Raw genomic sequence first — 16,961 nt, 5'->3', positions numbered from 1 at the left:
AACTGGTGACTCAATTATCTAGTTTTTTCAAGTAATAAGAAACTTTAAACTTGCCACAACGAACTACATTCACCCCCATCAGTTTCTATTCAGTTTATGATTGTATTGAATATCATATGTACTAATACTACCCATTTATATTCATTTTTGTGAAATAGAAAATATATATGATAATAAAGTTAGGATGTGTGATTCTGCAAGTCTCTCTCTCTCTCTCTCTCTCTCTCTCTCTCATTTAAAAATAAAATAAAAAGAAAAACAAGAATAAATTTTGAATAATATTAGATAACTTTCATCAATTTCGATATTACTAAAATTTTACATAAAATGTTTTCATTCGCAAAGATTATAAAGTAAAGAAAGTCTGTTCCCTTCTCTATTGTTATATTAACAGTCTCTGCAACTTCCATAGCAGAAAGACGTCTGAGCTGGTAGCTCCTTAGTTATTTACGCTAGTGTCAGTGATTTACTCTAAGGGTTTTCATACCTTTTAACGGAAGCCTAAGATTACATCAGTCTACGGACTTTCCTACCAAAATTTCACGTCATCACTCATTGATGGAGACGTAGACCCAGCTTTTCCCACTTTGACTCTCTCTGAAAGTGAGGATATCCGTAACCCCGACTGTAGGGAACTTCTTCATGAAATGGAGAACACAAACCCTACCACTGACCAGCTCCAGGAACTAGAATCTGCTGATGAAGACATGGAATCTGAAGCCCAATCTCACTCTTCTCCTCCTCCTCAAAGGAAACGTGGCGCCTCCTCATCCCCTCCACCTGGATACCAAGCTGCTAAGAAGCCCAATCAAACCTCCTTGGACAGCACTGACTTTGCACTCCAACTTGCTCCTCCCAGTTCTGATGATGAACAAGAAGAGGACACACCTATCACTTCCTCAAGGACCACCTCTCCCCGTTCTTATGACAGGGAAACTACTTCAAAGGATACACCAGAAGAGCCTGACGACAACCCTGAGCCCTTCATACAGGTACACAGGAATAAAGGTAAGAAACCTACTGCACCTTCCCCTTCTACTACTGCACTCTTTAAGTTTAAAGCAGTCAGCACACCTCAACATAGTGCTTATGCCCAAGTCATGGGTATAGAGGACAGATACCCCAATATCAATATCACGGTTAAACCGAATTTGGATGGGGACATGGTCCTCTCTCCCCATGACAAGGCAGCAGAAGATGTACTCAATTCAATTAAAACTCTTGTTAATCTAGACCCAGCCCAAAAACGTAGAATTTACATTGTCTGCGGTTATTCATACAAATATGACACTGACTGTTTACTTAAATATCCTGGTATTATTCATGCTGAAAGATGCACACCCAAGGAAGGTGGTGTATCAAACAAAGTTAAATGTACCTTTTTGGCCCCCCCCCCCCTAATCAAGTTAACTTTGGTATGTGGGGTAAATTTAGAGTAGAGGATTATAATCCTCCCCTCCTCCGTTGTCACAAGTGCCAGAAATACGGGCACCATAAGAATAACTGTCATGCTGCTCATCCTGTCTGTGGAATATGTTCAAGGAGGCATGATACTTCCATCTGCCTTACTAAATACAAGGCAGATGAACCCACTGAACCACGATGCCCTCACTGTAAGCAGGCACATCACTCGTGGAACAAACGTTGCCCGGAAAGACTTAAGAGGGAATATGCGAGGAGGGGCCAACTCCCTCCCGACTCTACTGCATCTGACTCAACTCCTAACCAACCATCCCAAACCCAACAACATATTACACCTGTCAATCCTTTACCCAATCCTACACCCCAAACTTACCCTTCCTACTCTGCTGCCCTAATGACCTCTGTCACACCAACGACCAATCCTTCTACTATTACACAAACAACTCCTTCTTCACAGACTGTTTCCCCGTCTATAGCCTCTGCCCCTTCCTCCCAATCACAACCCCAAAGACCACCCAAATCACCAAGATCCCCCAGACCTACACCTTCCTCTAAACCTCAACAAAGTCCTGTTCCAAACCAACACCCTCCTACTCCCTCAGACGATACCTACATCCCCCTTCCCTCAACATCTCATGATTCCACCTCTCCTGCCACAAATACAACTTCCAACTTTCATTATCCACACCTCCCACAACATAACACTTTCTCTCCAGCTCCTCAATCTTCCTCCTCTGCTATCCTTAACATCTTCCTTCAACCTGCTCTCCTAGAGCCTGCTATTATTACTATCATCCAAAAATTCTTCCCCAACCTAGTTGTAGATGATACATGTAAGTCTGCTCTTAGGCTCGTTGTTGAGATGCTTACTCATGCTCTCACAACTTAGAATTCTCAGACTCCGACAGTGATATGAGTTTACCCTCCTCTCCTCAACCACAGGTGAATAACTATATCAATGTGTTACAATGGAACATTTTAGGAATTAGGTTAAAGTACGCTATTCTGCAGTCTCAGGTAGCTGTACAGAGGCCGGACATCATCCTCTTGCAGGAAACACTACTAAGGGAACACACCTCCTTTAAATTTGCAAATTACAAGATATACAGAACCCACCACACTGACACTAGTCGTGGCTTACTAACATTAATAAAAAACACAATTAATAGGTAGTGTTCTAATGGTTCAGTACCAGTGGGGAGATCACAATAGGGACAAAGTCTATCTTCTATACTAATGATCTGCCAACTGCAGAGATAACCAAGGCGTAGTCTGAAAAGAATAGTTGTTAGTTGTCTACGAAGAGATTTAGGCATAGAATGGGGGATAATATTAGTTACCTCAGTATACCACTTAGCAGAGCGGGAACCATCAAGCAAAATCTGCCTAATTAAACTTTTCTTTTGAAGATGACAATAGTTGGACATTAACTTTTTGATGTGTGAGAGAGAGGGTCTGCATGCTCTGCTTATAGTGGGATAGCTAAGGGCACTATTTGCAAGACGGTCAGCCTCATCATTTCCATGAATACCTACATGACTAGGTATCCAATTGAGGGTAACTTTTCTGTTCCTTTGAGCATGGGCTGTAGCCATAGTCTTTATGGTGCTGATTAAATGAATATTCTCTTTAAAGTTACGTTTTAGAATACTTTGTATAGCACCTTTTGAGTCGGTGTGGATAGTAGTATGACCATACTTATAAAGGGAGTTCTCCAAGGCCTTTACAATGGCATAGAGTTCTGCCTGTAAGATAGAAGCATGGTCAGAAAGCCTCCAAGCACTGGTAAAGGTATTGGAGAAGACAGCAGAGCCAGCAGCCGGTAAATTCATGTCTACAGACCCATCTGTGAAGTAAACATTAGCAGCACTGGTATCGGCAATGGAGGCCAGAGCTGCACTCTTAAGCTGTTGAGGAATACATAAAGATTTGAATGCTGGAAGAACAGTATAATTAACATCAATTGGATTAGGGCTCCAAGGGGCTGGAGGGACATATTCTGGATGAAATTTATCATGCTTTACATCAAGTATGACTAACTGAATGTTGACATCTCTAATAGTTTGAATAAGTTTACCAATATAATGATCAGGGGGTTCTAGGTCTTCATGCAAATTTATGAATCTGTTAATTTTAGTTTTTAGAGGGGAATTTCTATTAACTTTTATGGTTTTAATAATTATACAGCAAACACGCATTTTTATTCTATCTGCAAGTGGTAACAGGTTGGTTTCCTGCCTGAGAAGGATAAGCCTTGTCCAAATAGGGGCACCAGTAATTAGTCTCATGGCATTATTTTGTATAACTTCTAGTGAAGATAATAGCCGTGAAGGGAGGGAAATGAGAACAGGGGAGGCATATTCAACCTGTGATCTTACAGCTTGCACGTAGAATAATCTCAATAAATGGGAAGAGACTCCTTTTTTTAAAGTGGTAATTCTTTTCATTGCTGAAAAGCGAGAGATAACTTTTTGTCTAAGCAATTTAACCTGTGTGTGAGGGAGAAGTTTATAATTAATATTGACACCCAAGTAAATGAAATTTTGAACCCACTCTATGGGGTTGTTACCAATAAAAAGAGGGGGAGGAGGCTCAAAATACTTGATGGCCATAGCCTTAGTTTTAAGGGGGTTAATTTTCAAACCTAGTTCGTTACATTCATGGACTATTGCATTTAGAGCTCTTTGCATTTTTTGAGACTGATTATGTATACGAACAGAGTGTGGACATACAATGCAGATATCATCTGCATATATGAACATCTCTATTCCTTGAGGGAGTTCTATAAGCAACAAATTTTCAACAAGAACATTAAATAGGAACGGGCTTAGAATACCCCCTTGTGGGGTGCCATTCTCCAAGGGGAGGAAAGGTGAGGTAGCACCTTGAAAAGTGACTCTCGCCTCACGACCCCGAGTGTACTCTTGAACCCAGGACAGCAGGTGACCTCTAACCCTCTTGCGAACAAGTGAGAAGAGAATAGCAGCCGAACTGGCCAGTTCAAAAGCCTTCTCAAGGTCCAGGAAGACTACAAGAGAGTGTGACTCATTAATGGTGGCCATAAGGTCTGTGATGCATTCATGAGTGCCAACACCATCAGTGAATGCATACAGTCTGTGGTGTAATTTGCCAATCTTCCATTTTAGTCGATTAAGGACCATACGTTCTGCAACCTTCTCCGTACAAGTGATAAGAGCTATAGGCCTATAGGCGTTTTCCTCTTTAGGTTTGGGAACAGGTTGAGTGTCCTGCTGCCTCCAGAGCCGAGGTCTAACCCTTTCAACATGAGTTTTGTTTATGAGTTGAAGGTATATCTCCTTTGCAGGGTCTGCCATGTGTGTAAGCATACTATACGTTATAAGATCTGTACCAGGGGCTGTATCTTTTGTTTTAGAAAGGGCAACATTAAGTTCATCCATGGTGTACAGTGCATCAGTATCATCTGATATGTTGCAAGCTGCAGTGATCATGTTCAACCTAATAGGGTAAAGGACCCTTTGTCTATGTCTGGCCTCAGGAGAGAGGTTATCAGACTTAGAGCGGTTGGCAAACTCTTGTGCCAGTCGTAGCGCCTGAGCTGGAGGATCTGGGTGAGACACCTTTATGGTTGATCTTTTACCAGAGACTTTGTTGAACCAGCCCCAAATCTTTTTCAAAGGAGTAGTGGCATTAATCTCGGCACACCAGTCATACCATTTTTCATTTTTAACTTCTGTAGCAACCTGTGCAGAATGATGTGTTACCGCAACAAGGTTTTGATATAGGGAATCAGTGTTGTACCTGCGAAAAAGTTTTCTGATACGATTGAGACGCTTATTCATTGCCTTAATCCTGGGGTTGTAATACCAAGAGTCCTTATAGTTTTTAGTAAAGGGTTTTTTCATTGGCATAGAGGATGCGGCCGCCTCAGTTAGCTGTTCACTGAGTGTTAGAAGAAGGTTATCAGCGTCTTCCAGAGGTGCAGCAGAGTATCTATCAGCCCATGAAGTCATGTGCTGCTCAAAGAGATCCCATTTGGCGAAATCCGGATTCCATCTCCTAGGAGGAGGAGGTGGGTCAGGTAATTTATCCAACTGAAGAGAGAAACGAGTGCCAAAGTGATCACTAGTAAGGACAGGATGCAGGTCCCAGGAGGAGTTGTTGCATATGTCTTGCGAGACAAACGTAAGATCCAGTCTTCCCCAAGCAATATGGGTAGGCATGTCAACATCATTGAGGAGTTTCACACCTGGAAAATCCTCAAGTAAAGAATAGAGATGCTCATCAGTAACATTGGTAGGGGAGGTAGACTTGAGGAAGGGGTGATGTCCATTAAAGTCACCTGAGAAAACAGTACTCTGTGTCTCAGCATCCGCAAAGAGTGGGGTAGCATCAATGTCTCTTGCAGGGCTTTTGTAGATATTGTGTATTGTCAGTGTAGTGTTTAAAAGGGTAATTTGTACACTAAGAGTCTCTGCTTCGTGGCAGTCAATATCTGTAATTCTTTGGGAAGGAATTGTGTTTTTTATTAATGTTAGTAAGCCACGACTAGTGTCAGTGTGGTGGGTTCTGTATATCTTGTAATTTGCAAATTTAAAGGAGGTGTGTTCCCTTAGTAGTGTTTCCTGCAAGAGGATGATGTCCGGCCTCTGTACAGCTACCTGAGACTGCAGAATAGCGTACTTTAACCTAATTCCTAAAATGTTCCATTGTAACACATTGATATAGTTATTCACCTGTGGTTGAGGAGAGGAGGGTAAACTCACATCACTGTCGGAGTCTGAGAATTCTAAGTTGTGAGAGCATGAGTAAGCATCTCAAAAACGAGCCTAAGAGCAGACTTACATGTATCATCTACAACTAGGTTGGGGAAGAATTTTTGGATGATAGTAATAATAGCAGGCTCTAGGAGAGCAGGTTGAAGGAAGATGTTAAGGATAGCAGAGGAGGAAGATTGAGGAGCTGGAGAGAAAGTGTTATGTTGTGGGAGGTGTGGATAATGAAAGTTGGAAGTTGTATTTGTGGCAGGAGAGGTGGAATCATGAGATGTTGAGGGAAGGGGGATGTAGGTATCGTCTGAGGGAGTAGGAGGGTGTTGGTTTGGAACAGGATTTTGTTGAGGTTTAGAGGAAGGTGTAGGTGTGGGGGATCTTGGTGATTTGGGTGGTCTTTGGGGTTGTGATTGGGAGGAAGGGGCAGAGGCTATAGACGGGGAAACAGTCTGTGAAGAAGGAGTTGTTTGTGTAATAGTAGAAGGATTGGTCGTTGGTGTGACATAGGTCATTAGGGCAGCAGAGTAGGAGGGGTAAGTTTGGGGTGTAGGATTGGGTAAAGGATTGGCAGGTGTAATAAGTTGTTGGGTTTGGGATGGTTGGTTAGGAGTTGAGTCAGATGCAGTAGAGTCGGGAGGGAGTTGGCCCCTCCTCGCATATTCCCTCTTAAGTCTTTCCGGGCAACGTTTGTTCCACGAGTGATGTGCCTGCTTACAGTGAGGGCATCGTGGTTCAGTGGGTTCATCTGCCTTGTATTTAGTAAGGCAGATGGAAGTATCATGCCTCCTTGAACATATTCCACAGACAGGATGAGCAGCATGACAGTTATTCTTATGGTGCCCGTATTTCTGGCACTTGTGACAACGGAGGAGGGGAGGATTATAATCCTCTACTCTAAATTTACCCCACATACCTAAGTTAACTTGATTAGGGGGGGGGGGGGCCCAAAAAGGTACATTTAACTTTGTTTGATACACCACCTTCCTTGGGTGTGCATCTTTCAGCATGAATAATACCAGGATATTTAAGTAAACGGTCAGTGTCATATTTGTATGAATAACCGCAGACAATGTAAATTCTACGTTTTTGGGCTGGGTCTAGTTTAACAAGAGTTTTAATTGAATTGAGTACATCTTCTGCTGCCTTGTCATGGGGAGAGAGGACCATGTCCCCATCCAAATTCGGTTTAACCGTGATATTGATATTGGGGTATCTGTCCTCTATACCCATGACTTGGGCATAAGCACTATGTTGAGGTGTGCTGACTGCTTTAAACTTAAAGAGTGCAGTAGTAGAAGGGGAAGGTGCAGTAGGTTTCTTACCTTTATTCCTGTGTACCTGTATGAAGGGCTCAGGGTTGTCGTCAGGCTCTTCTGGTGTATCCTTTGAAGTAGTTTCCCTGTCATAAGAACGGGGAGAGGTGGTCCTTGAGGAAGTGATAGGTGTGTCCTCTTCTTGTTCATCATCAGAACTGGGAGGAGCAAGTTGGAGTGCAAAGTCAGTGCTGTCCAAGGAGGTTTGATTGGGCTTCTTAGCAGCTTGGTATCCAGGTGGAGGGGATGAGGAGGCGCCACGTTTCCTTTGAGGAGGAGGAGAAGAGTGAGATTGGGCTTCAGATTCCATGTCTTCATCAGCAGATTCTAGTTCCTGGAGCTGGTTAGTGGTAGGGTTTGTGTTCTCCATTTCATGAAGAAGTTCCCTACAGTCGGGGTTACGGATATCCTCACTTTCAGAGAGAGTCAAAGTGGGAAAAGCTGGGTCTACGTCTCCATCAATGAGTGATGACGTGAAATTTTGGTAGGAAAGTCCGTAGACTGATGTAATCTTAGGCTTCCGTTAAAAGGTATGAAAACCCTTAGAGTAAATCACTGACACTAGCGTAAATAACTAAGGAGCTACCAGCTCAGACGTCTTTCTGCTATGGAAGTTGCAGAGACTGTTAATATAACAATAGAGAAGGGAACAGACTTTCTTTACTTTATAATCTTTGCGAATGAAAACATTTTATGTAAAATTTTAGTAATATCGAAATTGATGAAAGTTATCTAATATTATTCAAAATTTATTCTTGTTTTTCTTTTCATTTTATTTTTAAATGAGAGAGAGAGAGAGAGAGAGAGAGAGAGAGAGAGAGAGAGAGAGAGAGACTTGCAGAATCACACATCCTAACTTTATTATCATATATATTTTCTATTTCACAAAAATGAATATAAATGGGTAGTATTAGTACATATGATATTCAATACAATCATAAACTGAATAGAAACTGATGGGGGTGAATGTAGTTCGTTGTGGCAAGTTTAAAGTTTCTTATTACTTGAAAAAACTAGATAATTGAGTCACCAGTTGTGGATATCCTGCAACAGACTTCCATTGTACCTTCGTAATATCGTCACTGATCTAGTTAATTTCTTGTAAACAATAAATCAAGTAAAATGTTATGCTTGAAAGATTTAACTAATCTTATTTTACTGATTGGTGATACGTCACAGAAAATCTATATTTATACGATTTATGTCATGAAATATCTTAAATACTTATGATGTGAACATGCACCACTACATATTCGTCCAGGTATGCTACTACCTGTTACTCCTTCGGGGGGGGGGGGGGGGGCGCAGGTGCTAGACGATTGTGTCTGTGAGTTTTGTGAATATCTTTGGGGCTATATCTAGTCCAAAGGGCATGGCTGTGAAGACAAATTTTGTCTTCCGTAGCCTGAATCCTATGTAGGAGGGGAGGGGGCGAATGACTGGTAGGAGATGGTGCTGAATACAAAAGTGATGATTGCAATAACTGCTGTAATCAGAACAGATATAATCAAACCCCATATACAATTTAAAAAAAAAAGATAGATATATTCAGAATTATTACAAAGGGAAATTGTACAGTACAATTAGTGGTAGAAATTAAATGTCTTTGTGGAATAAATGGGACAATTCTCTTAAAATCAACGGTAAATAAAATTTTAGCAATAACATCATTAGGGTTTGATTATGAATATATCTAGGATCCGAACTTGTTCTGAACTCCACAAAAAAGACTGAAGGGCAAAAACGAACGAGATTATTATATTGCATCGAAAAGACCAAATTACTTTGATATATCTAAATACTAGAGAAAAAAATGGGATTGTAATATATTCAGAATTTTCAGTCAAATTAAATTTAAATACATATAGCAGGCAGTATTTCTTATATACTTTGGAGGCTTTGTAGATCAGCGGCAAGGTCCTCCGAGCACAGAAAACGGGAATTTCTTCTCGTTTTCTAACCGTTCGTAAGATGTGGCTGTTGTCCTACAAAAGAATGTTCTGCAAAGTCTCTACAATAGAACACTGCCTAACTTGAATGGGCCCACCTAACCTTACCTACAAGACGTGTCTTTCCTTAACAAGGGGCGTTAGCCCCCCATACATTGCCGTATTCTTATTCTTAAACCTAAACGTTGGAACGGGGGCTAATCGGCCGTCATCATACATACATGTGGCCGCTATCACTCATCCACACAAGCATACTCTTAATCAGCCGACATCATGCATACATGTGGCCGTGATCACACAAACCAGAAACGGAGAGGGCTGTAATTACATTATTTCAGATTCAGCTTGCGGGTTTAGTCGTAACCTCTACAATGGCCCCCTACTTTTTCAGTCACTGAAGTCCGGGTCTTCAACTGGTATTGCGTTTCTGCCGAGCGACAACTTCTTCTTTTGGTGAGGGCACATTGGACAGGCCCTTTTAGGAGATGTAGGGTGATGGGAAAACAACTTTTTTGTTGGATGGTTTGTTACACTAGCAATAAGTGGAGGGGACCAGTGTTGGTACGGACCAGGACTTTCGGAATCAGAATCGTGGGTATTGAGTGGATAAACACGTATAACTAATTCCACGAAAGCCTTCAGTTTATACCCCCTACTGGTCATATAATGTTTTTGAATTATATACTTTGCAAAGTAGTTATCGTATAAAACGGATTTTGAGTGAAGCGAAAAATCTATTTTTGGGTTAGGTAGCCATGTCGTCCTGATGGAAGTTCCTTTATAGTAGCTTCCTAGGTTATAATTAACTACAGTGATATATCCCAGAAAATTTTACTTAAGGTATCCAGAATTCTAACTCCTGGCGCGAACATCACTGGCTTTCGCCTTTAGGGATATCGAATAATATCAAAGGACGTATTCTTGACATGCCACATAGCTATCTACACCCCTAATAGTGTTTACGCTTCGAGAGGGGAAAGTGGCAAGAATTGGAGGATAGCCGTTATTAAGGCCCGCTCTACTCCTACTGTTGAGTACCTGTATGATGTCATGTCTGGGCGCCATCTTGTTATTCCTTGTAGTGTTAGCGAGGAGTGTGAAGAATTTTCTTCACTCTTCTTCTTTTAATCGTATTTTTAGCTCAGAAGGGGAAGGGAAAGGGTCCTATATTTTTGCATACAAAGAAGGTGGCACGTCGGCCTCCCACTGTCAGCAGCAAAACAAGGAAACATAGTTTCCTATGGCTTTCCTATGGCAGCGCCATCTTGGGCGGCAGAAGAATAACGATTCCTCAGTCTAAGACATTGCCGGATATAAGACATGTCTTCTAGACTACAAGGGAGAAGGTGGCGGCAACTGTACTACCACTTTCGGTTGTGGACTAGGGAAGCCGGCCTTCCTATGCTGGCAACTGTGAGACCGGCAGGGGAATAACTAATCCCCCATCGGTAGAGTTGCCAACAACATGACTGAATACTCTGAGTTACTGTTTTAATTCAAAGCCACGATACTCACCAGCAAAGAGGAAAGGCAGAAACACTATCCCAGTCAAGCTGGAGTACACTACTCTATGGCAAGGCCAAAGATAGGGTTGCCGCCTAATAGTGGCACTCAGAGGGAAGGAACGGTTTATCCTTAAATCTCTAAAAGAGACGAGTATCGAATTATGTTAGTAATTCTAGGAGATGTGCTATCTCCGATTGAATTAATAAAACGATACAAGAAGATAAACGGGGAAAACGTTACTAAAGTATACTAAAATGCATTAGGCTAGCCTAACTCAAGTCTGGATCTCGGTTAGGTTACGTCACCGAGGCCCTATCGTATACAATTGAAACATTTAACAGAAAAGGAAATATTACATGTGTAATCCTATCTTCACTAGTATAATTTGCCTAAATAGCTATAATTCATTTAAACTAAATACCTGGGATGTCGTACTACTAACTAAATAAACCATTTATGGCGTATGATAGCGGTCCAAAATGGCTGTCTCCGGTGATGGCTCTGCTCCACTAAACACATCTAAATCATGCTAATTTAACTATGAGAAGGGAGCCAGAAATCTCTACACAGGAAAGATTAAGTACTCAACTTTCCAGAGGAGGAAGATGCTGGAGATTGCATAGTAATAATCCTTGAAATAGTAACAAAACCGAGAGCAGTTGGGAGATACACTGTGCTTAATTCGCTACTACAAAAGGAATGGTTCAGCGGGGTGGTAGGCTACCGGGAGGGGATCCACCGGGTAACCTTGATAACGGCTCCCCTTCAAAATTGCCACTCTTCACCCTCATAGCGAAAACTCTATTCAGGGTGAAGATTGCTATGTGTCGTATCAAGAAATACATCCCCTGATATTATGCGATATCCATAAGAGTTATTTTAAGGATACTCGCGCCAGGAGTTAGAAATCTGGAGACCTGTGGTCAATTCTCTGGAAGTATCACTGTAGCCAAATATCCCTTAAAAATTTGCCTAAAGGAACCTTCCATCAGCACGACATGGCTGAGCCACCCCCCCCCCCCCCCTAAAAAAAAAAAACAATTACTGAAGGGTTTTTGGCATAGATCTTCATACACATGTGCTAAAAGTATTATCAAAACCTCTCAGTAATCCAAACAACAACTTATCCATCAATAACTCAATATGAAAGAACATAGTTAAGTATTGTATAAACAACTATTTGAGAAAAACCTTTTCTGATTCAATTCTCAGTAAAGAAATTATGAGACAGATAAAACTAGTTTTTCAGACCAAGAGATTTGTAAATTCGCTCAGTCCAAGACCACGGGAGCAAGTTCTCATCAAAGTAACCTATATAATGTTTTTAATATAAAAAAATAATTAATAGCCATCATTAAACTGACATTCACAGGAACCATAAGGACATTGCACTCACTACTCTTTTGAGATTATGAGCATCATCTAGTTACCTTCAGTCTCGAGATTCTACCCCTCTGCTATCCCTGGACCAGAGTCAGACACCATTGGGAAGTTGAAAACAGGTCCCAGCAATTAAGTCTCTCAGGAAACAAGTTCTATTCTTTTTCAGACTGTGTATGATCTGGATACAGAACGGGACCGGAAGTGTTGGCCTACCCAGACAATGACTAGCACACCATGCTTCAGTCGCTGAATATTTCAAAAGTTGGCGTTATTATCAGGCTAAGGAGAAAAAAAAATATATATGTTAGGATAATTTTATTGTGGAAAATTCAAATTTTGATTGAATCTGGTTGGGTACTAATTATCTCCCTACAACACTCAACAAAGAATTAATCGACTGATATAGGAGCACTATGTAATCATTGAAGGGCAATACATCCTGGAAATAATTTTGGCGATGAAGTTCACAAACCTTGAACAGAGACATAAAATTCCACACGTGACTAATTATTTCTTTTTCATTACTAAAGTCACCTCACTCTCAAGAACTATTTTAGCGATCGCAGTGAAATACTGAACAGGAATTACGTTAATCTAGACAATTTTGCTGAAGGCGATTGATGGGAGCAGGAATCTATTATAAGGAAGTTATGATATAAATCTTCACCTTCAAAGTAAAAGATAAAGGCTTTATGCTGTATCTTTGGTATAACTGTCCTGTACCAAGATGATTATGTTACTAACACATAAACACTCAAATAATAGTTTTGAGTTTTAGATAATTCAATCTATAAGTTCTCAGATGTCCGTTTATGAAAGTAACCTAAGGAAGACAAAAGGTAAAAATTGGATGACTTGACCAACCAGAGCTTTGCTTTCATCTTATCACGAGGACCAAGAGTTAAGGAAGAGGAAAATAAAGGTAATTAAGATAACGGACCTCCTCGTGAAAAAGATTAAGATAAATCGAGATTGAAGATTGAAACAATGATAGAGTATACAGTTAGATTAGTAAATTAAAAATACGATAATTCTGAAAGTCCCATTGCTTTGTTAATTGCAATACAATGCTGAAGTTTTCCAAATATTTCTTGATAACAATGAAAAAAGAAAAACTGTTGAAAATAAAAATCAAACTATATTAATTTTCCCCTAAAAAAAAATTTATTTCTAAATCAAATACAATTGAAAATTTTTATGTTTCAGTAAATTTGGAAATAAACTATGATTTTTCAAACATTGGCATAAATGATTAAAAATAGCCAAGATAAGTTTCATACTTTTATGAGTTCTATCCGTTTCTGAATTGCATTCGTGTTCGCTTAGACTCGGTGTCGACAACTACTCTCTACGGGCCAACCAAGGGAAAGGCCCGTGCCAACAACAAGTGTTGGCTTTAATACCCCAAGAAGACAACTACTCTTGTATTATGTGCATCGTAACCTACCGAAAATTTCACTGTGATTCCCGTAGAGTTCAACCACGATGTATCTGGGAGATGAGGGATGGCAATTTTATCCTAAGGAAACCAGACTCTTCTGTAATGATATTTTCACTAGAAAACCCTGTGGATGTGATGACTGTGAGGCTTATAAGGAGCAACGTGACTTCATATTCAGGAGATTAAAACAACATAACTACACAGTAAACCCAGCAGTGATTTACCACAAAATCATGTGTAAATGTGAGGGATGTAAAGAAGCCTCTGACCAGCTTCTCAAGTTTAATAAGGAAGTAATCCTTAAGCGACAGAACAAGAGAAAGAAGACTTCTACAGACTCTTCACCAGTGCCAGTATCAGCCCCAGCATCGCCACTTGTGACTCCAAGGACTGAGAGCACAGACTCGTCCTTGTCTGTCCCTACAACTCCTCAGCAATTAGGTGCAACAGCAGTCATCCCTCCTACCAACGAGCCTGAGTCCTCCAACGCCATGGAGACCGAACAGGGGGCCCACTCTATGGACTGCAACTGCACAGATTGCCTCCAGACACTCCTTCAAGAAGCCACTGTTATACAAGAGAACATCCCAGCTACACAGCCGAAGAAGCCTCTGCCAAAGTTTCGACTTTCACAGGCAAACCACGAGCTCTCTTATGCCTCTGTTGCTGCCATGGCTGCCAAGCCTGGCATGCAACTCACTGCAAGACCTAACAGGAAAGGTGACCTTATCATCTATCCCAAGGACATTGTGACAGCCAGATTCCTTCAGGAAGACTCCACCTTAACACTGCTGGATCCTGCTTTTATCAGGAAGAAGGCAGTCATTACTAGGTATCCTGTGACGATGCCTATCTCCATTGTAACCTCATGCAGCAATATTGACTGTGCTGTTCGCTGCACAAGCAAGGATGACGTTCCTGTTCAACGCCTAATAGCCACCTTTATAGGTCCAGTTCCCTCCAAACTGAACTTAGGAGTCTGGGGTACTTTCCCCATCGAGGAATACACACCTGAGCCCCTTCGATGTTACAGATGCCAACGCTTTGGACATCATAAAGAAGAATGCAGAGGCCCCATTATTTGCGGTATCTGCAGCCAGCGACATAGCACAGAAGTGTGCATAAAGGCCCATAAAGAAGGGCGACAAACCACATCCAAGTGCCCCAATTGTTCCAAGCCACACCATGCTTGGAATAAGCGCTGCCCAGAGCGTCTCAAGAGGATAGCAGCTATGAAGAATACATCCTCTTCAAACCAAAACAAACCAGCTTCATCCCAGCCACCTAAAGAACAGAGAACTCCTCGCCAGAGAAGACCAACTCAGCCAACTCCTGCTCCTACTTCTACATCTACAATAGCTCCTGCATCTACACCTACAACTGCTCCTAAAAAGGACCAGCAACGACCTGCAACTGTTCCTAAGAAAGATCAGCACCGACCTGCAACTGCTCCCCAAAGGGACCAACAACGACCTACAACTGTTCCTAAGAAGGATCAGCACCGACCTGCAACTGCTCCCCAAAGGGACCAGCAACGACCTTCATCCTCTTCCCCTTCCCAAACCTTGACTCAAGCAATTGAGTCTCTCACCTTGCAAGACCTCATACCTATCGCCTTCCAGATCCTTACCAAAGTCCTCTCCCTCTCATCAACCTTTACCTTCCAGCAACTCCTGCAACAGTTCCAGTTCTCAGCCACTGAGCAGAGATAATCCTTCCCTACTTGCAATCCTTCCCTTCCCAATTCCCTATTCCTAAATGGAGAATAGTTATTACAAGGCTGTCTTCCTCATAAGGAAACAGCTCTTGTTTTTCCCGTCTCCCACCCTCTTTCCCTGTTAACCCTCCTCTTACCCTATCCTTAGGGGGCTTTTCTCGTGCCAGCTGACCGAGCGCAGCACAGTTTTGGCCCCCTCCCCCTTTTCCACCACAAAGAGCAGGAATAAACTTCTTTGTTTAAACCTACTCCTTTACTCTCCTACTAAAACTTCCTTCACTCCTCTCCCAGTCTCTTTTACTTACTGGGACTTACTACTATCAATACTTTATCCTCTTACTAAAAACTTTCTTTCGTGGACCTAAAAGGGAGACCCCCTTTTCGGGTTACTATCTACCCCTTGTCACGTCTTGTACCATTCCATTCCATTCCATCATTCATTTATCATCCTTACATATCATTTCCTTTACCTATCCCTAACCTGACATTCCTTTTCCTATTATTACCTAACGTTCCTTTTACTAATACAAATTTTACTCCTTGGAGTATACCTTTTACAAACCCAATCCTATTACGGGCTGCCCAAAGGCAAGAGCCCGTGTCATGCTATATGCATGGCAATCTACACACACACACGAATTGCATTTTAGTTTATAAAACACTTTGTTCTTGTTGTTGTTAAATTCAGATCTTTTTTATAGGGTGAGTGGCAACACAGCCCTTGAGAATAATCTTGGAATTTCCAAGGGCTAACTGCGTTGAACCGGACAAACTGAGATAGTAAATATTGAACTAGCTCCCATACTATGCCATTTCTAAGGTGTGGTAATCATAGGAAAACTTTAGCCTTGACCTACTCTATTGGTTTGACAAAATGTAGCATCATCAGCAGTGTTGCCAAACCCACGGTTTACCCGCCCAATTGGGCTACTTTTGAACACCTTACCGCGGGTTATAAAAGAGTGCCGCTACTTGCCTGAAATTGGGCTACTCTGGAAAAAATAAACCGCGGCGCCAATAAATTGTTTAAATGGTCTTTACAAATGCAATTTCTTTTATAATAATTTCAAAGTGGAAATGTAGATCGATTATTCTATTTCAAATTTCAATAGTTCACAGACAGTTTAAACTATCGTTGTAGAGTCAAAAACAAGATTAACCGACACACTAAATCAGTTAATGTGCAGGTATTAACCCAGGTCAGATTCTTCACTCATAGCTTCATTGTCTGCTGAGTACTGGCATTATTGTACATGGTACGCAAGCCCTGAAGAGTACATGTACCATAATTATGGTACATATTTTAACCCTGCATACACTGTCTATCAGCTTTTTTTTTTTAAGTGGGAAAATGATAAGGAAACTGTTAATTCGTAATCGACCAAGCAATTAAACGTGTCACAGATGCGACCAACATATCCAAAACGACTTTGTTTCCGATTTGCAAGGAAAATTGGGTTAAGGCTGTTAAGCATACTG

The 16,961-nt window shown here is 41.3% G+C and overlaps 1 protein-coding gene across 1 annotated transcript; it reads right to left on the bottom strand.

Moving 5' to 3' along the window:
• Positions 1-2,516: 2,516 nt before the first annotated feature.
• Positions 2,517-7,084, bottom strand: LOC137636503 (uncharacterized). The gene is made up of 2 exons (XM_068368924.1): positions 6,247-7,084; positions 2,517-5,896 (listed from the first exon to the last, which is right to left on the bottom strand). Exons 1-2 carry the CDS (start codon positions 7,082-7,084, stop codon positions 2,517-2,519), a joined length of 4,218 nt encoding a protein of 1,405 aa, XP_068225025.1.
• Between the last annotated feature and the right edge of the window lie 9,877 nt (positions 7,085-16,961).

The sequence above is a fragment of the Palaemon carinicauda genome, unplaced genomic scaffold, assembly GCF_036898095.1.
Source record: "Palaemon carinicauda isolate YSFRI2023 unplaced genomic scaffold, ASM3689809v2 scaffold315, whole genome shotgun sequence".
NCBI lineage: Eukaryota > Metazoa > Arthropoda > Malacostraca > Decapoda > Palaemonidae > Palaemon > Palaemon carinicauda.
Note: the sequence above shows the minus strand (reverse complement) of the source record. Positions and strands in the feature narration are given on the sequence as shown.